The sequence below is a fragment of the Mucor velutinosus genome, assembly GCF_035048745.1.
Source record: "Mucor velutinosus strain NIH1002 chromosome Unknown tig00001544, whole genome shotgun sequence".
Taxonomy (NCBI): Eukaryota; Fungi; Mucoromycota; class Mucoromycetes; order Mucorales; family Mucoraceae; genus Mucor; species Mucor velutinosus.
In genome coordinates this window covers 1,422,976-1,449,082 of record NW_027041908.1, presented here as the reverse complement: position 1 = coordinate 1,449,082, position 26,107 = coordinate 1,422,976, and the positions used below count along the sequence as shown (strand labels likewise).

General features: G+C 39.2%; 6 protein-coding genes across 6 annotated transcripts; 3 read left to right on the top strand and 3 right to left on the bottom strand.

The window, feature by feature from the left end:
- Positions 1–1,661: 1,661 nt before the first annotated feature.
- Positions 1,662–3,804, top strand: ATC70_005785 (uncharacterized protein; the record flags this gene model as incomplete). The annotated part of the gene is made up of 4 exons (XM_064825068.1): positions 1,662–2,130; positions 2,183–2,291; positions 2,354–2,560; positions 2,619–3,804. The coding sequence occupies 4 exons, from the start codon at positions 1,662–1,664 to the stop codon at positions 3,802–3,804; spliced, it is 1,971 nt and encodes a 656-aa protein (XP_064680445.1).
- A 1,146-nt stretch (positions 3,805–4,950) lies between these two features.
- On the bottom strand, positions 4,951–6,250 carry ATC70_005784 (uncharacterized protein; the record flags this gene model as incomplete). The annotated part of the gene is made up of 1 exon (XM_064825067.1): positions 4,951–6,250. A coding segment is annotated over one exon (1,300 nt), but the record flags the coding sequence as incomplete, so codon positions are not given.
- A 2,968-nt stretch (positions 6,251–9,218) lies between these two features.
- On the top strand, positions 9,219–10,792 carry ATC70_005783 (uncharacterized protein; the record flags this gene model as incomplete). The annotated part of the gene is made up of 2 exons (XM_064825066.1): positions 9,219–10,001; positions 10,067–10,792. The coding sequence occupies 2 exons, from the start codon at positions 9,219–9,221 to the stop codon at positions 10,790–10,792; spliced, it is 1,509 nt and encodes a 502-aa protein (XP_064680443.1).
- A 4,578-nt stretch (positions 10,793–15,370) lies between these two features.
- ATC70_005782 (uncharacterized protein) lies at positions 15,371–16,462 on the top strand (the record flags this gene model as incomplete). Its single annotated transcript, XM_064825065.1, has 3 exons — positions 15,371–16,029; positions 16,094–16,235; positions 16,304–16,462. The coding sequence occupies 3 exons, from the start codon at positions 15,371–15,373 to the stop codon at positions 16,460–16,462; spliced, it is 960 nt and encodes a 319-aa protein (XP_064680442.1).
- Positions 16,463–16,564: 102 nt separating this feature from the next.
- Positions 16,565–17,960, bottom strand: ATC70_005781 (AB hydrolase-1 domain-containing protein; the record flags this gene model as incomplete). The annotated part of the gene is made up of 2 exons (XM_064825064.1): positions 16,565–17,666; positions 17,725–17,960. 2 exons carry the CDS (start codon positions 17,958–17,960, stop codon positions 16,565–16,567), a joined length of 1,338 nt encoding a protein of 445 aa, XP_064680441.1.
- A 154-nt stretch (positions 17,961–18,114) lies between these two features.
- ATC70_005780 (uncharacterized protein) lies at positions 18,115–19,179 on the bottom strand (the record flags this gene model as incomplete). Its single annotated transcript, XM_064825063.1, has 2 exons — positions 18,115–18,501; positions 18,637–19,179. The coding sequence occupies 2 exons, from the start codon at positions 19,177–19,179 to the stop codon at positions 18,115–18,117; spliced, it is 930 nt and encodes a 309-aa protein (XP_064680440.1).
- Between the last annotated feature and the right edge of the window lie 6,928 nt (positions 19,180–26,107).

The window sequence follows — 26,107 nt, the reverse complement described above, 5'->3', positions numbered from 1 at the left end:
ATAAGCATCAGAAAATGTATTCATCATTTAAAATAGACTAATTGGTTTTGAAGGATTCAGTCGTGAATATACACTCACAAACCTGGGTCCAATGATTTGGTATAAAAACCTGTGCTTGGTTTTTTGATTCAGGCACATTAGCTAATCAGTTCTCAAAACTAGTTTGCTTGCTATGAGGCAAATTTGGTCAGTATCCATAGTGTTTTAGAGGCTATTGATAACACATGTTCTGAGACAAGAAAAACTAGAGATATAAGCGGGGAGAATGGTGCCGAGAAAAGAATCAAATTCACTATCATTGTGTATTTCTAATCAAAAAGTACACAGAATCCAGTTCTTCAATGACCCGGATATGCAACTGTGTAACTCTTTTTAAATGACGTATTAATACGATTGATTGTGTCGTGTTGATCAGATAAAGTAGCTCAATTGGCAATATCTAATACATATCTTGATGACCACCATCTACGACAACAGTGTTTTGCGCTATGCCAGACGTTCATGGTATGCAGGCATGCATTTTTACCTTTGAATGAGCGAATACGTAAATGATAGATGATACACAGCCAACCTTAAATAATGGACCTGGGAAAAACCATCGAAATTTGGCAGGAATATATTGGTATCTTATCAAGCTTGACGAGGATAAAGTTTCTTCGCTATATGAAAATCATATATCGAGATAAATATACGAGACAAATTGCTTAGACAAGTGATGTACGTGGCCATGCACTTGAATTGATCACGAAATAGTGGGTATGGCACAATGTCATGCTGGCCGTATTTCTGATCTTTCTTTTCAAACCACCAGCACTTGTTGTAGTCGTTAACATTCCAAATATACCTTGTCAGACATGAGATGAGTCAATCTATGGACTTATCTTCTACATTGTCCACTGTATATTTAATCGTGTAACGATTCTACGACGCAATTTAGAATATTTTCAGTTGGCAACATTATCAATGGAGAAGAAATTACCGAGTTTTAGCGGCACGAGATCAGACAGTGGCGCTAAATCTCTATTCTACTGTATATCTTAGTATTTCTTTTCCCTATCTCCTATTATTTCCAACGCGAAATTTGCAGTTTACCGTTCGCAAATAGGGTAACAAATTTATTCTGCAAATTCCGCAAAGCAAATGCTTGTTTGGATTTGACAATTTTCAAATGGTATAGCTGCCACCGAGCAAATACTTGATATAAACCATTGATAAAGCTCGTTTGAATTCCATTGGCGCCTTCCCGGTAGACATCTGTATCCATCAATGATTATTTGGTGCAACAGCCGATCACTCGGAGCACTCTGAACAAGCGCGTACTTTCAATGCAGGTTTCTGGTAAACAGAATACATTATAAATCAACAGGTAGTATCCCCGTTTTTGCTGAATGCCCAATGAATCAAGCTGACCAGTTATAAGTTCATGTTGGACAGAAAACCAGATAATACAACCTATCCTATCTCAACAGTGATAGGAGACGCCATTGACTACGATAGATCTTATACATTGATTATTTCTGTTGCTGTCAAGAAAGCTATCTGCCCAAGTTGATAAATGCAAGCTAGATAAGCAAGACGAGCATCACAGATGCAAAGTCATATAAATAGAAGAGCATGTTTTTGTGTTTCTCATCTTTACAACTACATCATATTGTAACAGCATGAAGACATCCCTTTTCTTACTTGCCACTGCAGCTCTGCAAGCATTTGCAGCTCCAGCTTCGTCTGCCACAAGTGATGCCAAGATCCTTATTAAGACTACACTTGAGGCTGATTCATTGACCAATATCTACTGGGATTACGGCTCTCAATCCATCATAGGGACTGTCACTCTCTCTTATGGATCCTGTGAGGACGGATCAATTGCTCATGAAATTGATCAATTTGATGTGCTTGACGACTTTCAGCCTGAAAAGTTTGCTTGGCATGTACCTGCTGATGCTCAATCGGGTTGCGTCATTGCAAAAGATGCCTCTGGTAATGTCATTGCCCAAAGCGAACCTTATACCATTTCCAAGAAATTTACCAAGCGTGGTCATCCGGAACTATCTGACATGTATTTTGACGCTGTTGATTACCACAAGAACAAAAAGGTATCCAAACGTGCTCATGCTTCCAGCAAAAACAAGAGTAAGTGCAACAAACACTGGGCCCAGGTCCTACAAGCTAACGCATAGTATAGAAATTGGCATTGTGGGTGCTGGCATGTCTGGTTTGTTCAGCGGCTTTCTGTTGGATCAAGCTGGTTTTCACAACTATGAAATTTTGGAGGCTAATGATAGGCTTGGCGGGTAAGCTACTTGCAAATCCATGCATATATGCTTATGGTGCTCATATCAATGTATCCTGATAGTCGAGTTCGCACTGCTTATTTTGGAAACTCTGGCATCGCTTATCAAGAAATGGGCCCTATGCGTTTCCCTGTTGAATTTGAACACGAAGGCAAGACTCTTCCCATTACTGATCACCAGATTGTCTTTCAACTTGCTGATGAGTTGAATGCCCTCAATGACAAATCCTACAAGATTGAGTTTATAAAATGGTATCAAAGCCGTGCCAAGTAAGTATTATACATTTGTATTGCTCCGAGGTACTGACAGCTAACCAAATCATCATAGCAACTTGTACTATCGCCAAGGTTTCCGTCTTCCTGATGGCAGAGTTCCTACCGTCGGCGAGGTGCAAGCCAACTCTTCCATAGTTCCCAAGAGTGCAGACACCTCTTCTTTATCCTCAGTGACCAACAATGTTACTGCCGAGTTCTTTACTGAAGATTGGTTCAAGTTGATGGGTGATGATCTCTACGCTGCTCATGAAAAGGCACTGGAAGAAGGCTATGACGATTGGTCTGAATGGGGATGGCTGCACAACAAGATGGGATTAAGCTTGAATGCTACTGATTATGCTACTGGTTTGGGTGCTGGTCAAATCTGGGAGAACATGTATGATACATTTACCTTTAGTAAAGCTACCAACTGGAAGACTGTACAAGGTGGTTTAAACCGTATTCCTCAGGCATTCGGTCCCGTCCTTGGCAAGAAGATAACCTATGGTATCCGTGTCAGTAAGTTGGACTTTGATGGTGACAAGGTGTCTGTACAATGGAAAAAATCGCCCTATGACACAAAGTATAAGTCAAAGAAGTACGATAATGTCATTGTTGCTGCTCCATTTAGTGTTGTCCGTACGTGGCACCTGCCTCAACTTGAATATACCCTGAACCAAGCTATTCATAACCTTGGCTACAGTCAAGCGTGTAAAGTGGCTCTTGAATTCAAGGAACGCTTCTGGGAGAAATTGGATCGTCCTATTCAAGGCGGTTGTGATAGCACTGATTTGCTATCAGGTAGCATCTGCTATCCTGCTAACAACATTGGCACCAAGGGCCCCAGTGTAGTCTTGGCTAGCTATGCTAGTGGCGATATGGGTCTCCGATTTGCTTCCATGACCGAAGATGAACATGTCTCTCGTATTGTTGAGGATTTCACAGAGCTCCATGGTGATTTAGTCAAGAAATATTGGACAGGCAACTATGATCGTCGCTGCTGGATCTTGGACCCCTTCCAGTCTGGTTCTTGGGCTAGTCCTGAACCAGGTCAACATAAGCTCTACATGCCCTCGTACTTTAAGATGGACCATGGACTTGTCTTTGTCGGTGAGCACACTGACATCAAGCATGCTTGGATCTCTGCTGCGCTTGAATCATCCATTCGTGGTGTAGTCATGATCTTAGTTGAGAATGGTCATATTGATGAAGCCAAGGCTATTGTCAAGAAATACAATGCCAAATGGATGAAGATCTAATTCACGGCATGTTGTAATCACAGATTTATATAGTACTCTTGTCACTAGCCAATCTATCTCGCTACGCTCGATGCCGGCGTCGCCCTGTGGGCTCTCGCCAAAGACATTTTAAATCAGATATAATAAAATTTTGGTATATCAAGTAGATTTTAAACAGCCATTTATAATTAGTTAGTAAAAGAAAGGTTATATCAGAGCCAGGAGGAGGAGAGGAGTTATCTCCCTCAGCATCCTTTTTGCTTACACTGACATCAAACAAAGCCTATTATTGGGACAACGTGAAAGAAAATTCAAATTTTATGCAGCATTTGTATCTCACAACTGCCATTTTCTGATAATAGAACTGCCATATCATTCACTGTTGCTGATGCTCTTAATAAGATGGCGGCATAAAGCTGTTCAGAAGTAAATACAGGACTTGTGTAAAATCTACTGCGACTTTTTTTGAGATATTGTCATTGTAAAAGACACCTTCATGAGGCAAATCTCCCCAAAAAAGTATTTGTGCTAAGCAATTGTCCTTTCAACTCCACTTCCCCTATTTAATCAGCATCGCAATCATCATTGTCATCAACAGAAAAGCATTTAGGTCAGTCAGCAGTAATACCGCCGCTAAAATTAAATCAAACTCAGCTTATTTTTTTCTGTTCAAGATTGGACAGATATCGTCTTTTTTCGACTTCTTTAATCTATTTCGTGATATCCGACTATATAAATTGTGATGATCACCCTACCATTAATACATCCTTGGAGTACTTTTCAAGGCGCTTACAATGGTGCTAACTGTGATAAGTATTCTGACTGAAATTATTGAGTAATTTAATAAAATTTGAAATGAGTTTTTTAGCGAAAATACCCATATTTTGCATACGAACACCTCATAAAAGTGGTTTCAGAGGTTGGTTTGGATCGAGAGAAACATTTTGAATTAATATCATAACATAATAAATGTTCAGTACTTTTGCACTTTACAATCCTAATATGGAACCTGAGTTTCAAGGCATCTATCAGACCTGGCTCATATCATAACATAATAAATGTTTTTTTTTATAAGGAAGTAGGCACTTCTGTTTTTATTTAAAGTCCTTAAATCGTCACCTAATATAGAGGGAGGGGATATAAAGACTGGAGGATATAAGGGGAAGCTCAGATAATTGTATCGAAGGAAAGTTGGGAGTCTAAATTGAGGAGAGTACGATGAATGGAGTGGATGACAGTAGACGGGATGAAAGGGACGTGCTGGAAAACTTGGCGGTAATGAGCAGACCAGATAGCCTGTTGGATGCAAGCAAAGACCTGGAACACGGATAATGCAGGAAAAAGTTCATGAGATGAGCGGTCAATATCGAGGCGAAGGTGGAGGATGGCAATGTATTCCTCGTACGCAAAGTAAGAGAATCGAGGTGAGATGTAAAGAGAGAGAGTTTGTCGCCAGACGTCCAATTTTCGAGGACAGGAAAAGAGGAAGTGCTCAGTATCTTCGATGATGGTGGGGATTGTGGGTGACGAAGACTGACAGTGAGGACAGTACGGGGTAAATGAATCGCGAAGCCGTTGATGTAATAATTGACGAGTAGTAACTTTTTCATGAAGGATCCGGAACCAAGTATTGCGAGCATTCAAAGGAATCTGGAGAGTCCAAAACTGCTTCCATTTGGCAACACCTAAAGGGGACGAATAAGAGGAAGGGTTAGTGTGAAGGGGGAGGGATTTGAATCCTTGATTAGTAGGGAGGGATAAAAGGAATGAATGAGACTCAAAAGAAAATGAAGTTGCCAATAAAGAGAGTAGAAGGGTGGATACGAGGCTGATACTATCGGAATAGTTGGTGATGGTGGAGAGGTCGATATGTGTGATGTTTGGACGAGGGACAAGGAGCAACATGTTGAAGTGAATGAAGTTGGTGAGCAGTAGGTTTTGAGCCTGAAGAAAATTGATAGCGCGTAAGCTGGTGGGTTGGTGGGGTAGGCCAATGACCGAAGTGCGAAGTTGAAGAGCTTGAGTGGTGGTATCAAAGATGAAAACATCATTACCTGTAAGTTGAAGCACTCTGGGGTAGTGTTTTACCACTTCCTTTGGTGAGCGAAATGTAGGCGATAAGCTATGGTTGGGTGGAAGGTTATGTTCAACCAAGGTCGAAAATGGCAGGCGTAGACAAGTACTGAAGGAAACATGACAGACACCAAACTTACGAACAATGGTATCTACGGCGCGAAGAATGTTGTAGAGAGGAGCGATGACCTTTCTGGCGCTTGATGGCCTACAGGCAGGAAAGAGGAGAGACCAGTGGTAGGTGGGGTATGAGGGAGTAGCGAGGAAGAAGTTGAGGATGACACGGAGATAAGGAAGAGAAGTCTTGGTAGGAGGAGTGGGATCGGATGGGTGCAAAAGTGGATGAAGCCAGCGATAACATAATAAATGTTCAGTACTTTTGCACTTTACAATCCTAATATGGAACCTGAGTTTCAAGGCATCTATCAGGCCTGGCTCATATCATAACATAATAAATGTTCAGTACTTTTGCACTTTACAATCCTAATATGGAACCTGAGTTTCAAGGCATCTATCAGACCTGGCTCATATATCATCATAACATAATAAATGTTCAGTACTTTTGCACTTTACAATCCTAATATGGAACCTGAGTTTCAAGGCATCTATCAGACCTGGCTCATATCATAACATAATAAATGTTCAGTACTTTTGCACTTTACAATCCTAATATGGAACCTGAGTTTCAAGGCATCTATCAGACCTGGCTCATATGAGAATAATGATTTTACAATCAATCAACAAAAACCACTGTAATTTCTACCCTCTTTCCTCTGCTCAGTGCTGTCAATGTTTTATTTGAGCGACGTCTCAGAGCCTCAGAGATTTCATTACTTACTGCAGACATTTTATGCAACCCATGCATTGTCAATGTCCAGACTAACGTTATTAAATATAGAATGCAATAAAATATCATTATGAACGATATAGAAGGCAATAAAATATCATCATAAACGATAGTGCTATGACCTGCCACCTACTTTCTATACGCTTCAAGGGCATTTACTACTGTATTGCCTTATGAAAAGGGCATGAGTTTTCCAGCTGGCCCTACCAGCCAAAATTAATTCAAACCCAGAATCATAGTCTGTTCCAGATTGGACATATTTTGATAATTTTGGACTCGATCGAGCTATTTTTGCAGATTCGACTAAGTGAAGTATGATAATCACCCCATGCTTCCTTAAGCTTTCCTGGAGTACTTTTCAAGGCGCTTCCAATGGTACTAAGTAAAATAGATGTTTTGAATTCACTTATTGAATGATTTGTAAAAATATGAAAAGAGATTTATGGCCAAAATGTCGAAATTTTACATATCAAAGTCCCACAAAGATAATTTCAGAGGTTGCTTTGGATTGATAGAAACATTTTGATTCAAGATATACCATAGTAAAAGTCTCCATTATCAAGATAAAAAATGCGGTCGTTTGATTTTCGATGAAAACCATGAGGGATACCTCATGCTTTTTGGTCGATTTTTGACCATGTTTTTTTGGTCCCCAAAAAGTCGAGCAAAAGTGTCAGAAAGTAACTGCCATATGAAAGCAACCATTTGGGGCTATTCTGACGATCTAAAACGGCCTTGAACGCAAGAAAATGCAGCTCAAATGCACTCATATTTTGCTGTATTAGGGACACTAAGGACTAAAAAGTGGGAATACCAGTATGCTGCTTGCCCGTATATGAAGTAGCTACGTGTATATGGATGTAGAACATCACATAAGAATCAGATCCACAGATAATATGAAGGGTTACTATGTGTAAGTGGAGGGTCAAAATGAAAGTAGCAGTATTTTGATAAAATACGCAAGAGCAATCAGTAGCACGAGCTGCCGCTGCGCAGGTTGGTTCTCTACCTTTGCTACGCTTCGGTGAGAACCATCCGAAGCATAAACACTCATACGATTAGTGATTACATATCAATCAACAATCAGGGTTCCTCTTCTAACATTTTAGCTATATTAATTTTGGGATATTAGCCAAAGGCCCGCGGCAGCGCGAGCCGTTTGAACGTAGGTTGGTTTCCACCGAAGCGAAGCGTAGGTCAGGAAACCACCCGAAGTGCTGAAAGGCTCGTATACCATAGTAAAAGTCTTCATTTTCAAGGTGAAAAATGTGATCGTTTGACTTTCGATGAAAACCATGAGGTACCCCTCATGCTTTTTGGTCGATTTTTGGCCATGTTTTTTTTTTTGGTCCCAAAAAGTTGAGCGAAGATGTCAGGAAGTTACTACTACTCAAGTACAATTGTTTGGCATCATTCTGATGGCTCATAAAAGTCTACATGTCAAGATATGAAGGCTTGAAAGCTGTCAAATTTGGTTATGTATTGCTTTATAGAGTTTATTTACACGGCGTAAATCACATCTTTGGTAGTTGCAACTTACTGGAAAGGCAGCTCTGTAGCTTGAGCAATTATTAATTCGAATAGGAGGCATATTGATTTTGGTAGAGCTGATTCATGCAAATTTTGATGCGCTATGTTGCTGGTAAGCTTATTAATAATGGAAATAAAACCCCGAATTTGCAGCTTAGATACTATGGTTTTGCATATTCGCTTCGCTACAATCAAGCCCTCGTATAGATCAATGCCATCAAATGCTGGATTGGATGCTTAGTTGTCATAGGTTTGCTCCTTTGCTTTGCTGCGATCAAGCTCTCATATCGACCTATGTTATCAAGTGTTGGATTAGACGCGTTATATTCTTCCCCCAAACCCCCCCCCCCCTCCCCATTGCCGGCTTTGCAAGTGGGTTTATTCACCTTGTACGGCACACAGTTCTTTAAAATTTTGAAAGGGTATGGTTGGCTTGTCCACTTTTTTTGAATGTTTCACAGTATTTATAGTGAAGATAGTTTGATAATAAACTTGATGGTAATGCAAATGCTAGACTGAACGTCCCTCTGATCCCCGAAACAAACATTTGAATTCAAAGGTGGAACATGAGTGTAAAACCTATTTTAATCACTCTTCTTCTCTCTTTGGATCGCTTTTGGATTAGTCATCCTCGCATCAGAAATGAAGCCTTTGATACCACTTTCAAGGCAACTCATATCACCAATATCACTGTTGTCCAAAGCATACAAGCCGCCAATACATCAGCTACAGAAACTGGTTATTTGGAAATCACAGATTACCAATTTAAGGTATGAGTTACAAAACATTTGAAAAAATCATGCCATTCCAAGCATCATCGTCATGTCTCAAACGCCCTTAATGGACCCGACATTCTTTTTAAAAACTATCGCCAGCCATCAACCCTTTCTTTTCCTCTCTTTTCGTAATGAAGTTATTAACAAATTTTCTGCTGATTTTTGTTTTTTACTATCTGTACAATAGATTCATCTCGTCTCCAGCAAACATGTCTCATACTCAACAAAATACCGTGGTCGTTGTGGGCGGTGGTTTAGCAGGCCTCACTGCTGCTGTAGAAGCTCATAATCAAGGTAATACCAAAGTTATCTTGATTGACAAGGAGAAGAACATTGGTGGCAATTCAATGAAGGCTACTTCTGGTATCAATGCCATCGAACCATTGAGCAAGGATACTCGTGAAGCATTTATCCAAGATACACTCAAATCTGGTGCTGGAATTAGTCATGAGGATCTTGTCACAAAGTTAGTGGATGAAAGCAGACCCGCTCTGGATTGGTTGATCAAGGAGAGTGAAGTAGATGGTGTTCCTTCTTTGGACCTGTCTGTCGTTTCTCGCTGCGGTGGTCATTCTCATGGTCGTACCCTTCGCTGTCCTGCTCAGAATGGTCGTCCTGTACCCGTAGGTTGGAAATTAGTAGAGACCCTCAAGAAGCGTTTTACTTCCTTTGATGATGCTGACGCTCAAATCATCACGAATACTCGTGTCACCAACTTGGTCATGGAAAACAATGCTGTTGCAGGTGTCGAGATTGTAAAGAAGGACCCCGAGACAGAAAAGGAATCAAAAGAGGTAATCAAGGCGGATGCTGTGATTTTGACAAGCGGTGGTTTCGGCGGACAAACTGGCAAGCATTTACCTGACGGTCAAAGCACATTGCTGAGTGAATTTGCTCCTCAGCTGGTACACACAGCCACTACAAATGGCCCCTGGGCTGCTGGTGAAGGTGTACGTCTTGGCTTGGCAGTTGGAGCAGGCATGAGAGATATGGTAAATAGTTATTATAAAGCATTGCAATCTGAAAAGCTAATGACATGCTGGATGAAAAATGATAGGATCAAGTGCAAGTGCATCCTACAGGTTTCGTTGATCCCAGTAACCCAACTGCTCCTACAAAGTTCTTGGCTCCTGAAGCGCTCCGAGCTTATGGCGGTGTTCTTTTGAATGGCGAGGGTAAGCGTTTCACAGATGAGTTGACCTTGCGTGATAAAGTCACTGCTGCTGTGAATCGCCAATCTGGTACGATCCACTCTCGTCCCAACAGTTTCATGAGCAAGACATTGCCTGAAACGTATGCTGCTGCTTATATGGTACTGACTGATGAAGCTGTAGAAGGCTTTGGCAAGAGTACATTGGGATTCTACGCTTCTAAGGGTTTCTTTACACAAGCAGAGGGCCTCGAGAAGTTAGCCAAAGTGTTGGATGTAGATGTAAAACAATTGGAACAAGAATTCAAGGAGTACGACACTCATGTTGGACAAGAGAAGCCTGATAGCACTGGAAAGACGTTCTTTCCTAGTCCTCTTTCTGGTCCTACTACGTACTGGGTTGGTCTAATCACTCCTGTTGTACATTATACTATGGGCGGTCTTGATATGAATACAGACGCTGCCATCCTAGCCGAAGATAATAGTAAAGTTATTCCTGGATTGTATGGTGCTGGTGAAGTCACTGGTGGTGTTCATGGCCATAACCGTCTGGCTGGTAACTCTCTTTTGGAATGTGTTGTGTTTGGTAGGACTGCTGGTCGCAATGCTGCTCTCTACGCCAAGAAGCACTGATTTGCTTATATCATTTACTATCTTGTTTCATTATTACATTTGTTTAATAAAGTTAACCCCACATCTTTTGCATCTCATATCAATATTGATCTGTAGAAATTCATAAAATGCTTCATGAGGCTTGGCGCGGTTACTAATCGTTGTAACTGATAATTCCTATTGAACCTTCCAGTTGCATGAAAGGACCCATGTTGGCTATTAACGCTGAAACCAGTGCTATGCTTCAGGCAGATCTGTCACATTACTTGACCAAGATATATATACATGAATATTTCCAGGCAAATAAAATATTTTATTGATATAATAAGCAGCATTATTAAAGTGTCTTCATATCAGGCACACGCATTTAATGTGTATTGTATAGTTTTTCATTTTATTTATTGTAAAAAATAATGGTCTCTCTTGGTTGCTTTTACAAAAAGCTTACAGGTTGAACCACGAGAAGGTGGAGACCAATCTCAACCCAAAAATTGAAAGTAGGCATGGGGGAAGGGAAACACATGACAACACAGAAGACTTATTACAGAAGACTTATTACAGAAGACTTACTACAGAAGACTTATTACAGAAGACTTACTACAGAAAACTTATTACAGAAGACTTACTACAGAAGACTCATTCCAGAAGACTTACTAGAGAAACCCTCACACCAAAGACACGAAACTCTCAAAAGACAAAGTACCAAAGACTTGAAAACCTCAGAGTGTGCCCTTAAAAATCCCCCATGCGAAAGAATATGACCAAATAAATATAAATATCTATATACTAGGACCAGAGAGAGCCAGAGAGAACCAGAGAGAACCAGAGAGAACCAGAGAGAACCAGAGAGAACCAGAGAGAGCCAGAGAGAACCAGAGAGAACCAGAGAGAACCAGAGAGAACCAGAGAGAACCAAAAGTATCCAAAGAGAACCAAAAGTATCCAAAGAAAGCCGTCAAGTAGAATAGAACCAGTCTTGAAATACCATAAGCCTTGTATTGTGAACCACCCTGATTCAGAGCATGTTACCATCCGTTATGTGCAGACAAGACAAATATACTTACATGATCACCAGTCTTCTAGTAGCGTCTATTGTTTTTGAGAGAAAAAAAAAAAAGATGAAGAAAAAGATGAAGAAAGGACGTGAGATAAAGAGAGAAATCTTTTACCTTTTATACCTTGATTACAGTAGCAACAATTTAAGGAGACACGCAAAAAACACTTCAAACGCAATTCTGAACGCTACTGGCATCCAGAGACAATGCAACTAATACCATTGGAATCGCCTTCAACTGCCCTACAATATGATATGCATTATTACTACTGTATACACACAAGATATGATATAAACTCATATGGTTTATTTCGTTTATTGATTAAACACAGTCAGCTTGTTTACATTTACATCTTGTATTCGGTTGATAACGGAAAGTGAACAATTTGATTCGCTTTGGATTTGAAAAGTTCGAGCAAAATGTAAACAATAACGGGTTCTTTATCAGTATAGTTTTGCAGTGATTGCAGTATATAAATTACATGTATTCACTATTTTATATGTACAAGCAGAGCTGTCAAAGTTCTGGTGCTACTGTCACCAACAGGATATGCTCTTACTTCTTTGAAAAGAATGTAGACAAGTTGCACGGAAAACAAACAAACAAAAAGTCATCGTTCAATTAGAGTGAGCATATTGGTAGTAGTGCAAGCAAACCCATTTGAAGCTATATTTTACAATGTGTATCCAAGTAAAAGGCAATCTTGATCCGCTGCTTTTGGGCCTGTAGAACACTTGGGTGACATGACGCCGCCTCAAAATACAGTATTTGCATGATTCTTAAAAAAGTGTGTATGTATAAACCAGTTGTCTGTCTTCGTTAGTGCTCAGTAGAAACCTCACATGTATTTCATAATTAGTATTGCCATCTATTTGCTAAAAATTCCTAGTAACAGGAGATGTGATGGCCCTTACACTTTAATAAAATGGACATTTGGCATTAGGTTCCCAAGCGTATATGGTATTATAGCATTGCCTTAGTGGCTGCTATAGTATAGCCTAGTAGTGGTATCTCAATGTACAGTACATCAAACCTCAAGTGCCATTTGCAATTTTGAATAGCAAGAAAGTTTGCGTTTCATATTAGGCCATTTATTTGAATATGTAATAAACAATGATTAATCCGAGTGTCAGAAACAAAATGTGCTTCAGAATCAGGCAAAAGTAGAGAGAATAAGCTACTATAATACTTTTTTCAAATTGCAATCCTCTTTATATTAGCTTCAAGATCGTAGATTACATTGATATCAGAAGCACTCAAAATCAATTGAATTCTCGCTTAACGTCTATTCCAGATTGGACAGATTTTGATCTAAAAACGACTCGGTTGATCTATTTTGCAGAATTGGACTATATTAGATGCGATGATCATCTTATACTTTCTAATGCATTTCTGGAGTGCTTTTCAAGGCGCATCGAATGATGGTGCTTATGGCAGATGTTTATAATAAACGCATCGAGCAATATCAAAAAATATGAAATGAGGTTTCTAGCAAAAATGTCAAAAACTTACATATAAAAGATACACAAATGACGTTTCAAGGGTTGCTTTGGATCGATAGCAACATTTTGATGTAATACATACCATAGTAAAAGTCATCATCTTCAAGGTAAAAAAAAAATGCGATTGTTTGATTTTCGATGAAAACCATGAGGGGTACCTCATGCTTTTTGGTCATGTTTTTTGGTCCCCAAAAAAGTTGGGCAAGGGTGTCAGAAAGTAACTACCAGATGAGAGTAACTGTTTGGTGCTAACCTGGCAGCTTAAAACAGCTTTTAACGGGAGAACATATGGCTTAAATACATCAACATTACTCTGTGTTTTGCGTACATTTGAATAATCCAAGGTAATGTAAGCATTATTTCATTGAAGATCACTCGTCTCATGAGTAGAATAAGGTCAAAGTGAGCCATGCAGTTATTAGCTTGCGAGCCTGTTTGCTCAATGTTTGCAGAAGCTCATGGTGTATTAGGACTTCGTTACAGCTCTTTTTAAAGCTTTCATCGTAGCAAAATATGGAACAGCTTAGTATAATGCAGGAAGATAACATCCTCCAATTAATTAAATTTCTGCTTATAGAATTAAGTATAGCAAACTGAGCCAACATAAACGGAAAAGATCAAGCTTGGCATAGACAACATCATGATATCTATGTAGTCTTCCACATGTACACAAGCAAATTTTGGTTTTTATGCAATACTATCTACAGGAGCACCTCCTTTTGATCCAAGTCTTCCATAAAGAGCATTTGTGAGATAATGCAGAACTGTTTTTTCCATAGATAAGTATAGATGACCGTTTTTTGTAAGGGATGAAGCTTCATTTCGCCCTCGATCCAGTATACAAGATCTCATGTGTCAATTAATCACCTTTGCGGATGTTCTTGAGAAAAAAGCAAAATCTACGGTAAACCTTCTCTGCTTGATAGCCTATTTTACCTTTTCCCTTGCTTGAACCGTTCTTGGCTGTTATCAAAGAATATATCCAGATGTTTAAATCTTTGGTGAGATATAGATGTTGCAATTTCCTTTCGCCCTTTTAAATCACTGGCATAATCCCAAAACGCTCGATTCAGGAACATTAAACAAAACGCATCAGCAGTATCAAGGACAATCTCAGATGCATTTATATCAGCAGGACCTCTTATAGTCATCATGTAGTAAGGCATGATGGATGCTGGAGTGCTTTTTCCTTTTTCCTCTTTATCTTACTCTTGTTGTTGTGTGATATTGAGTAGTAGGAATCTCTTTCAGGTTTCCTGGGACCAATAGATCAATGCCACTGTACTTGATGAGGAGAAATTCTCTTACGGTTTAAATAAAGGCAGGTTCGTAAGCCTTGTTTTAGCTTTCAGAACAAGCTGGCCATTATATGTGTAGTTCTGTTGCTATTTGCTTTGCAAATAATCAGAGCTTATGAGTCATGTAATAGGTTGTCGGCGGGCAACTACTAGAGCTCCCTGCTTGTGTGTTCTATTTGAGTAAAAACGCGGCCGCCTACTCGATCGAACACTGCTTGAAGCTGCCATTTCGGGCTGTGTGTTTGCATGGTACCATGTAAACCCTTATCCTTGGTACCAGTTGTACTTTGACCTTTGCGCTGGTTGATCCTGTCACATCATAGTAGGTGATCTGCTGTGATAACCAACAAAATTAAGTTTTTTTTTATACAAATGGTATTTGGTTTCATGAGTTGGCACGGTATTTCTTAATATAAATGCCCTTGATGTGTTTCTTTTGGGCTGGAATGGAATCGACGGTAATAAATGGCTTTTATCAACCAAAGCCTACATACGCGCGCTCTCTCTCTCTGTTGAACCTTGATGTTGGCATTATTGCGGGGGGGCTACAAATTCAGGTTGCATGAATTGAAGCGCCAATCATGTCCACCACAACTGGTCCTGGGTGTACCTACACACAAACACACAAACACCCACGCATGTGAAAATGACTACTTGTGAAAGAGCTGAAAACCCAATAAATTATAGCTTGCTTCTGTTTTTCATTTACGTTTCTCTCTCTTTATTCAAAACCTCTTCTACAAAATGATGTCCTTTGGCAGCAAATTGACCAAGCCCTTGCTCGCTACTCAACGTGGATTCTCCACCTCTTCCTTGTTGCTCAAAGACATCAAGCATGTCACTGTTATCGGTGCTGGCTTGATGGGTTCTGGTATCGTCCAAGTAGCTGCTCAAGCTAAATACAATGTCACCATGATTGATACCACAGATGCCGCACTCGAAAACGGTAAAAGCATCATTTCCAAGTCTCTCAAGCGCGTTGCTCGCAAGAAGTTTGCAGATGATGAAGCCAAGCAAAAGCAATTCATTGATGAAACGCTTCAATATGTCACCTTGTCCAAGGACGTGGAGGAGGCAGCTGCCAAAACTGACCTCATTGTCGAAGCTATCGTCGAGAACATTGATATCAAGCAAAAGTTGTTTGCTCAATTGGATAAGGTAGCTCCCAAGGATACCATCTTTTGTAGTAACACTTCTTCCTTGCCTGTCACTCAAATTGCTGAGGCTACAAGCGATGCTCGTAAGGAACGTTTCGCTGGTTTGCATTTCTTCAACCCTGTGCCTGCCATGAAGTTGGTTGAAATTGTTCGTACTGACAAGGTGTCTGATGAAGTCTATACTGATTTGGCTGAATTCACAAAGAAGGTTGGCAAGACCTCTGTTGCTTGCAAAGATACTCCTGGGTAAATCAGATTTATAATGACCATTTAGTTTGAATAGGAGACTCAATGCTTTCTATCTTATTAGTTTCATTGTGAACCGTTTGTTGGTGCCTTACATGATGGAAGCTATGCGTGTCATTGATCGCGAAGAAGCTTCTATTGCTGATGTCGATACTGCCATGAAGTTAGGAGCTGGTATGCCCATGGGTCCCCTGGAATTGGCGGATGTAAGTCTGGGTAGTGTGTGTCAGGGATGATTGATTTGGTTGTTAATGCCATTATTTGTTTCGTTTAGTTTGTCGGTTTGGATACCATGAAGTTCATTGTTGATGGTTGGGAGAAGGCTGGATCATTGGATACTCCTCTCAAGGAATCTCAAATTTTGAATAAGCTCGTCAAGGAGGGTAATTTGGGTCGCAAATCTGGCAAGGGTTTCTACGATTATTCCAAGTAAAAATCTCAAATAAAAAAAAGTTGTATAGTAGAGAGACTTTGTTGCTAGAACCATCCTCCTCCTATCCATAACGTCACATATAGATTTATTCAACAATAGTATCTAGTTATATTCTACAACGGCGTATTTACCACTGAAGCGCCATTCTTGTCTAGTTGCTCTACCTTCAATATCTTTTTTGGTCTCTTCAGTCAGACCCACAACAGGATCAGCCTTGTTTGTACGCAGAGCAATGATGTTTGTAAAGCGGTTTGCCATGGAGGGGCCGATGGCTTCCTTAAATGGCGTAGTAACAGGGAAATCACAATCAAACACCAATTTTCTATAGTTCAAATCACCCTTATACAACACGACGTCAGATTGCTTCATCTCGCTAAAGAGGTCAGGGGCGTCAGACTCCATGTACCAGTAAGAGAGACCTGTGCACCAGAAATCATGAGAGCGAACCACCAACTTGCCATCAGCAACATATTGCTCCCAACGATGAACCATAGTCTCCAAGGCATCCACATCCTCTTGAGATCTGACATCCTTGGCAGGGAAGAAATCTCTGTCCAAACAGTTTTTGAACATCATAGGCATGTCCTTGGGCATCACATCAGAGACAAACCAAGGCATTGTTTTACAGTTGAACACCACTTTACCAGCGAGACCAGATTGCAGTAACCAGTCAGCAAAGATCATGTCTACAAACACTTCGAAACCAGAGTTATCCAACACAAAATCAACACGGCCGCCCTTGAGAGACTTGAGCTTTTGCCATAGCTTTTCAGTGTCATCCACCAAGATGAATCGACGACGTGTAGCCAAGTGATCCTTCTCAACAGCTTGTAATCTCTCGATATCCGCTTGTGACATGTTGGTCAACAGACTCAAATCAGTAGCATTTCCCCACAAACAGATTTGAATGAGTTCATTGTACACAATCTCAAGCTTCTCCTCGGGCATTGGCTTTATCAGCTCTGGCATCTTGCATGCTAAATCAAATACTGCACCGTAGGATCCCTTGAAAGTGTCGTTCTTTTGGCGTTCGAAACAATCGTAATCGGTCCAATGTTGAGAGTTGTAAAAGATTTCAGCCATGCGACGATAAAGATAGCATTCATTGAACAGCCAGGTACCATTCATCCAAGTGCAACCCTTGAAGTAGTCTTCCAAATGTCTGTTCCACTTGGCAGTATCAGGTTTGTTATCTTGAATAGGTCTAGATATTGCTTTCAATGTCAAGAGGGATCGATGTCTATCTACTCGCCTGTACTCACCTTAAAGGCTTTTCGTCAACCAATTCTTGCTTGATGGCTTCCAAGGCTGCCACAATACTGGCGCCTTCTTGAGCGCGTTCAGCAAAAGTCTCTGCGATTGTCTGCTTGACATCCTTGATAGCGCTATCGATAATAATGGGCCAACGACGAATCGTGGTCTCATAGGCAAAACTCTCTTTATTAGTTGCTCTGAAAGCAGGGTAAGGTGGGTTATTAGGAGTAATCGTATTTGACATGTTAAGTTGAGATACTTGTAAAAAGAAGCAAACCCTGTTTATTTTATACACATTTGACTAACAGTGACTCTCCCATAAAAGTAAATCTTCCCTTTTCCATTCAATAAAACCCGGGCCAATCAATCTATGCTGTCTACAAGATGCCAATGCGGGTTTAAAACGTGGTAGATTTGTGGATTGATTGCTGGATGTCGACATTGTTGGTCTCGAGAGCGGCAGAATTTCTAGAGAGCCAGGCACCAATAAATGCAACGGATGTGTCATCCAGTTGTTTGGTGTCGACGACCAGCTTGTTCTTTGGTTTTTGTAAGGGAGCAACAGCTGTAGTTGTCGGTGATAATGCTACTGTACTCGTGGTGGTGCTGTCATTATCGAGCAAATTGGAGTGATGTCTTTTGTGGGTATGATGGAATGGTGGTATTGAATCAAGCAATACATCCGGTGGTGGATCAATGTATTTTCGGGTGACAGTTGGTAAGGGTATATAATCATCTTCTATGATTTCTGGACGTTCAGTGAATGGTGCATACAATGTCGAGTCCTGATATCTATGTGAGGCATTGCCATTAGTATATGTCAAACGTGCCATTGAATTATATGGAAACTCACAGTGTCTATACGGAAATTACTGATTAGTACACCTTGCAATGCCAGCGTTGGATGCCCATGCACTTACTTTTTTTGGATGCTGCGTTGCTGATTTCTCTTGTTTGTGATGAGTATGTTTTGCTGGCAGTTGCTTTTCATTCTTGTTGATGTATTTGGTTCCTTTGCCCTCAAAAGCTATACTCAATTGCTTGTGTTGCCGAACGTCATTCGACGATGATAATGATAGCAACTGGCTTTTCACGGTTGAACTTTGATTCTTTTGATGCTGAATGTAGAGCTGATGTGTAGGGCGGGCGCTTTTGCTTTTGCTAGTGTCTGGTGTCCTGGGTTTTTTAGTATTTGCCGTTGCTATGGTAATCGCATGCAACGGCTTTTGGCGGAATATCAGTGTGTTGCTGTTGTACTCGTCGTAATCATCATCATCTTGTTCATCATCATCGCTATCCGGGTGCTTGGCATCATGTACATTGGATGACACAAGGCGATCATTATTGTGATGACTGAAGATTGATCTTTTACTTTTCTGTTGTCCCAATGAAGTTGCATTATTGCTGTTTTTGTTGTTGTCCTTCAACTTTTGGATGAAGTGAAAGCGTTTTATAAAATCCATCCAAACGTAGAGAGCTATATAGGACGATTTGCGAGAACAAAATGAAAAAGAGAGAGGAAAAAGGAAAAGCTCACTCTGAATAATGTAATATGGATGATGAATTTTAGAGTAACTCTGCGTGGTTCCACAAATATTCTCTATCGAGTTAAAATTACCACATTGTGCTAAAAAAATCATTAAGGCATACAGTTAGACAAGAAGTAACGATGAGATGGTATTTGCACTCAAAATCATATAAATGGCGCCTTGTTGTACTTCACTATGAAATCGCATTTGCGTGCATCTCTGGCACACTACAATCAAAAGATAACAAACAAAAACCTCGTTTTGCTTGATATCAAAAGTTTTGTATCTGGTTGCACCAACATTTCACACGACGGTAAACACCATAAACAGAGGATATTGTTAAAAAAAGGCCAATTTATCAATATATGTTCATAAGATTTTTATTGGCCCTTGTTATAAATTGATCTTCATGGCTGAGTCTTGTATAGAAACAAACATAAAAACGCCCTGATTGCGATTTGGATACAAGAATAAGCAATTGCTAGATTCGTTTTCTTCTAAAAACAACGAGCGAAGGAGTTTTTCCAACTGGCGCTTCTTATTTTTCTTTGAATCTGTTTTTAAACATTGCATATACAAAGGTCTTCCAAAAAGTAGTACCTTACTACTAAAGTAGAACGTCTCACACCAAAAATGCAGCTGTGCACCAAATTAACTGAGTTGTTGAAGATATAAACTAGTAACTGATTGGCAGATCCATCATCCTTCAAGTATATAGCATGATACTGAGATGCTTCATTGTTTTTCATGTTCATTTCCATCCAAAAATCACCCTCTACATGTCCATTTATACATTGGGAGTCGAGTAGAGTGAGTGCAGTTCAATAAGAGAGAATGTAAAGTATAGATAACCTGGCCAATCGATCTCGTTTCGCTCGATGCTGACGTTGCCTTGTGAGCTCTCACCGAAGACATTTCAAATCCGGGATAATAAAAACTGATATATAAGTAGGTTTTAAACAATAATACGATAGTAAAAAAAAAGGGTTGTGTCAGAGTCAGAAAGAGGGGTAATATTCCTCCTTGCAGCCTTCCTTCGTTTATACACTGATATCAAACGAAAGCTATTGTTGAGACGATGTGAAAGGGAGTTCAAGGTTTATGCCACATTTGTATACCACATTTTCTGGTAGTAGAATTGCCGTACCATTCGTTGATGTTGCTCTTGTGATGGCGACATTATGCTGGCCACAAGACTTCTATAAGGTCTACAGCGACTTCTTTGAGAGATTGTTATTGCAAACGGCACCTTTATAGGGAAGAACTCCCAACAAAAGCAAAAAAAAAAAAGTATTTTAGCTAAGCAATTGTCTTTTCAAATATAAGTTCTTTATTTAGTCAGCGTTGCGATCAGCAGTGTCATCATCATTGTTATCGTCAGAAAGGCATTTGGGTTAGCCAGCAGCAGTGTCGCCTGCCATCAAAATTGATTCGACGCCAAATTATTTTTCTGCTCAAGATTGGTCGAATTTGTTCTCTCTTCGACCTGATTGAAGTATTTCGTGAGATTCGACTATATAAACTGTAATGATCCGCCCGTACCTCCTAATGCATTCCTGGAGTACTTCTCAAGGCGCTTCCAATGGTGTAAAGCAAAATCAATGTTTTGACTGAAATTATTGAGCCATTTGATAAAATTTGAAATGAGGTTTTTAGCGAAAATAGCCATATTTTGCATATGAACACCTCATAAAAGTAGTTTCAGGGGTTGCTTTGTGTCGAGAGAAACATTTTGAACTGATATATACCATAGTAAAAGTGTTCATTTTCAAGGTGAAAAACGCGATCGTTTGATTTTCGTAAAAAATCATGAGGTACCCCTCATGCTTTTTGGTCTATTTTGGCTATATTTTTTTTTTTGGCCCAAAAGGTTGAGCAAAGATGTCAGGAAGTTACTACTACTCAAATACAATTGTTTGGTGTCATTCCGGTGGCTCATAAAGATCTACATGTCAAGATATGAAGGCTTAAAAGCTGTCAAGTTTGGCTATATTTTGGTTTATAACGTTTACTTACACAGCACAATTCGCATCTTTGGTAACTAAAATCTTCTGGAAGGACAGTTCTGTATCCTGTGCAACTTCTAATTCGAATTGGAGGCATATTGTTTTTGATGAAGCTAGCTTACGCAAATTTTGATTCGCTATGCTGTTGGTAAGCTTAGTACTAATGGAAATGAGAGTTCGCATTTGCTGCTCGAATACTATGGTTTTACACCCTTACTTCGCTACGGTAAAACCCTCTTATAGGTCAATGTTACCAAATGTTGAATTGAATGCGTTATATACTTTTGGGGAGGGGCTTTTAATCTTTGATTAGTCACCTCGACGCTTTTTCTCATAGTTCCCCAGTATATATACTAGAGCAGATCTGTCTATAGAATGAACGCCATGTTTATAGTAATTGTTCAACTAGTAATCAATAAACGAAAACAGAAGGTAGAAAGTAGAAAATAAAAAGTGCAATGAATCTATCATAAAAAGATACATAAAAAATCAAGCGATCCTGCAAAAACATAGTAGAATCAATGAAATAATAACAAAGATAATGAGCTGTAAAGCATTATAGGCAAAAGTTTGAGATCGAAATGAAATAGTTTTATTTAGCAATTTTATTTGTGTCGATACCTATACTATTTCTAATATAAATGCAATGAAATCAGGTTTAAGAGATATCACAAAAAGATATATTGAAGCAATAACAATAAAATGCAATAGAAACCAACTGTAGTATATTTGTGTATTAAATGAACTGAAGTACCTAGAATTGAATAGAAAAAGAAGAATATTTATATATTTGCAACTAACTTGTCGGATTAGTAATGATAGAGAGCAATAGGTGCTGCTATTTCGATATCTGACAAATGTTGTTGATATTTGATTTAAAGTGGTAATCAATGCAAGAGCATTGGCCATAAAGGTCGATTTGAGTAACCTTGATGGTCTTGGGTGAGCTATCGTCCGTCATAGCATGATTTAATGTAACCTCGATGGTTTAAGGTGTGATGTTTGTTATTGAAGTATGGAATCTTTTATCTAGAATATTGTGCAACTACGGCAGCAGGGCATAGTTGTCATATTTGAATATGCTTGTTATTGATTTGATTTTATTTGGATAAAGATAACATCTCTTATTACGACCATCATGGGTGTGATGGAATACACTGTGATCAGGAGTGATTCATTCACACGATGTGCGATATAAGCATGCATCTTTACTGTAGTATGTTTAAATGGTTGTTGATGTACATTTAAGTGCTTTTATTAATAGATCCAAATAGCATGAATTTGAATGAGTGCTATTTGATGAATTATGGTTATCAATCAAGTTGCGTTTGGGTGGCTATTTCATTACACCACATATGTAGAACATCAGATACATCAGAAAAAGCATTAGTTTATTTACTTCTTTGTCAACGCAACCCACTACTACGACGTCGTTTTAGGTTGAATTCTGTTCAAATCTAGCCATTTTCAAGCACGAATAACTCATGCCACAAAGCGTTTTGAATGCTTGGAATAGCACCATACACCTCCTCTTGGCTGCGCTTTACTTACTGATGCTTTGTCTCAATCTTTTTCAGGTCGTCGCAAATTCATGAAAACCATCGTTTTTCTATGAGTATTAGCAAGGGAAGATTCTTGAGTATTAAATGATCGCGTTTTTCACCTTAAAAATAAAGACTTTTTCTATGATACATATTAGATCAAATTGATCGTAAAAATGAAATGCAACATTGGAAACTCTTTCTATGAGACCTGCAAATGCTAAATTTTGACATAATCACTGAAAACCTGTTTTCCAATTTTTGGAAATTGCTCACTATTTTTGGTCTGAGAGCTGAAAGTAATCAGCGCCGCTTGATGCGGCTTCTTTAGTTCTCTAGAGGTGTATTAGAAAGTTGGGTGTGACAACGACAGTTTTCATAGTCAAATTTAGCAAAAAGGTTTAAAGGATGTGAGATCAAGTCAAATTTGAGCACGAAAATAACCACTGCACAATTTCAAATTAAATTGCCGCAGCTACAGCTGCTACGGCAGAAGACCGAGGCCAAATCTACTGGTTGTGACGTCGGATAGAGCGCCCTCTCATTTTCCCATACGCTCGTTTTTTTTCCCTTTTTGCAAAACGCGTTTAGTATCAAACCATGGTGGTTTTGGAAACCGTTTCATTGATAATACCACTCTAGCTTCTGATAACGCTGTATTGTACTTTGAGAAAGACTTGGCGCTGCTTTTTTAACGTAGAATATATTAGGTACTATTCGATAACGAGCATTGAAAGGCATAGAATTAACACTAATTGAATTTGTTTATTAGGTTTTGATAGTTTTTTTGCTTGTTTGACATGGGTACTGCTGCCATTACTTCTTTGGTATCTCTGCTGCCTGCGGCTTTGGTTTATCATGTCTGGCGACTGCTTCTTTGGTCTTTGTCTGGTCTGTAGTGTCGTTCGTTCTCTGGTTTTTCTATTGTGCTGGTATTGCTGCCGCTGCTGCTAATATGGTCTTTCCTGGTCTACTCTCTTTGGTGCATACTCATTCTCTGGTTTATATCTGGTGATTGAGTATACTCTTATGGCCTACCTGTGGTGGTGATAAGAGGTAAGTAGCTTCTTTTGTCTTTGTCTGCTCTCTGCTGATGGCGTTCATTCTTTAGTTCTTCGATGATGCTGGTGTTGCTGCTGCTGCTTCTGCTGCTAATATGGTCTTTTCTGGTCTACTGTATTTGGTGCATGGCTATCCTCTGGTCTGTCTCCAATGATTGCCTATACTCTTCTGGTCTATCTGTGGCTGTGGTACGTGGTAAGTATCTTCTTTCTTCTGGTCGCAATGATATGAAACTTCTTTGAACGCTTATATCCTTGCTTCCTTTCTCGTGATAATGCATTCATGATGTTTGCCTTGTTGCGACTTTTTCTTCTTTTTTTCTTTTGTTGGTAGTGTTTCCTCTGTAGCTTTACATGAAACAATATTAGTCATTATGTTGTATCGCGAACTTATAATGCCACTGTTGCTTTTGCAGCTGTGCGTATTTGTGTCATCATGTTGCTTTACATTCGACTATTACTACCATGTGCGTTGCTCATGGTTGCATTTTTATTGCAACAACAACGAGCTTTTTTGAACATATTTGACGTTGCATTTGTTATGCTCTTCTTTGACTCGCTTCGTGTAAGTGTCTCTTTTTTTTTATCTACATACTACTATACTCTTGTAGTATTATGTTTATTTGTTCCTTTTATTATATTTCTTTGAAGCATACCTTTTTTTTCGTTGTGTGGATGTGCCTATCCCTGAAGCTCAACAAGACTTTATCCGAGGCTAGGAGGTGGATAGGCTGCCTCCACTTGATTATCACTACTTACTTTAGTGATGATTGAGGGCCTTAATGCCAGAATCTAAAGCTAGGTGGTGTAAGTAAGGCATACTCTAGCACCTGGGGGAAGTTTGATGATAGTAACGGCTATATTGCTATATATAGCGGCGCTTAAAATTTTGCCTCACACCAAAACAGGGGGAAACCCTCGCAAAATTTTTTTAGGTTAGCGGAGTTTTCAAGCGATTTGATTGGCTCAGAGGTTCAGGGACCGAAGGATTCTAGCTAGTTGATATCCTATTAATCTGCCATTTATAATGAGTTTATGTTTGTAATAAAAGGGTAGCGAAATCGATACAATTTAAAACCTTCTTTACTTAAGAGTAAGTTAAAGTGCAAGAGTTTAATCTAGCATCCCTTGCATAATAGTTCGACGTGATCAGTGCCCTTTAAATATATTTATGCAAGAAAAAATATATAATAATACTACTTCAATACAATGTTTGCGTTGCTGTTACAACAGGAGCGTAAAATTTGAGGCTTTTTTATGACTAAAATTCACGGAAAAACAGAATAAAAAATAATGAAGTCAACTTGATAAAGGTATGTTTTATTATCAAACTGACAGGTGAAAAGTAAACTCAAGTATTTCTACTGGCTAGGTAGATGACCCTTCTTATATACTATAACAAGGGATAAAAGTTCTATTAATTAGATTGACAAATAAGTCAACTAAGATCAACTAATATCTAATCATGCTAAAAGACAACTCCAGCAAGCTTATTATGATTTAGCTTTTGCCTGGATGAATAATTAAACTCTCATCCGAAGTACCCTGATCTATCCTTTCTATAAGGATAATTAATATCGATCTAGTAGCATGTATCCGATAGGTACAGTCTACTTAGTCTATATCAATAGTACATATCTGAGTGTATATCGCTAAGCATACATCTTTAGCATGTATCTGGATATATGGCATGTCTATAGCATATCGTATGCATGTCTGTAGCATGTCTCATATATAGTACAAGTCTGTATTACATAAAGTATCCGTAGCTAGTATCACGGATATAAGCATGTGTCTTATAGCGTGGATCATGAAGTGCACATCTGAAGCAACAAGCTGATATCGCATTAATCTTGGTGCCTATCCAGATATGATAAACATTCGTAGTCAATGTCGGAATACAAGTATAAGTCTATAGCGCCATCCATCTTTGTGGTGTTATCTATAGCCTATATCTTATATAGTATGAATTTTATTGTTGTGCCAGAAGGGCTACAACTGTCTATAAAGATTAAGGTATTCTTGATGGGTAGATATGTCTGTGTTGTGCAACAACATGGACAAGCTATGATAAGTGAAGTGCATCTCAGCTATCTAAATACTGAGGTTCACCAGATGTGATAAGCGTTGTACAAGATAAATTGCTACTTTGGCATTCAGAACTTAGTATAAATAGAATAACTCTTGTCTTCATCAATAAATCATTAGTTTTTGTGTCTGATCTTATTCAAATAAGTCTTTTCTTGTTTTTATA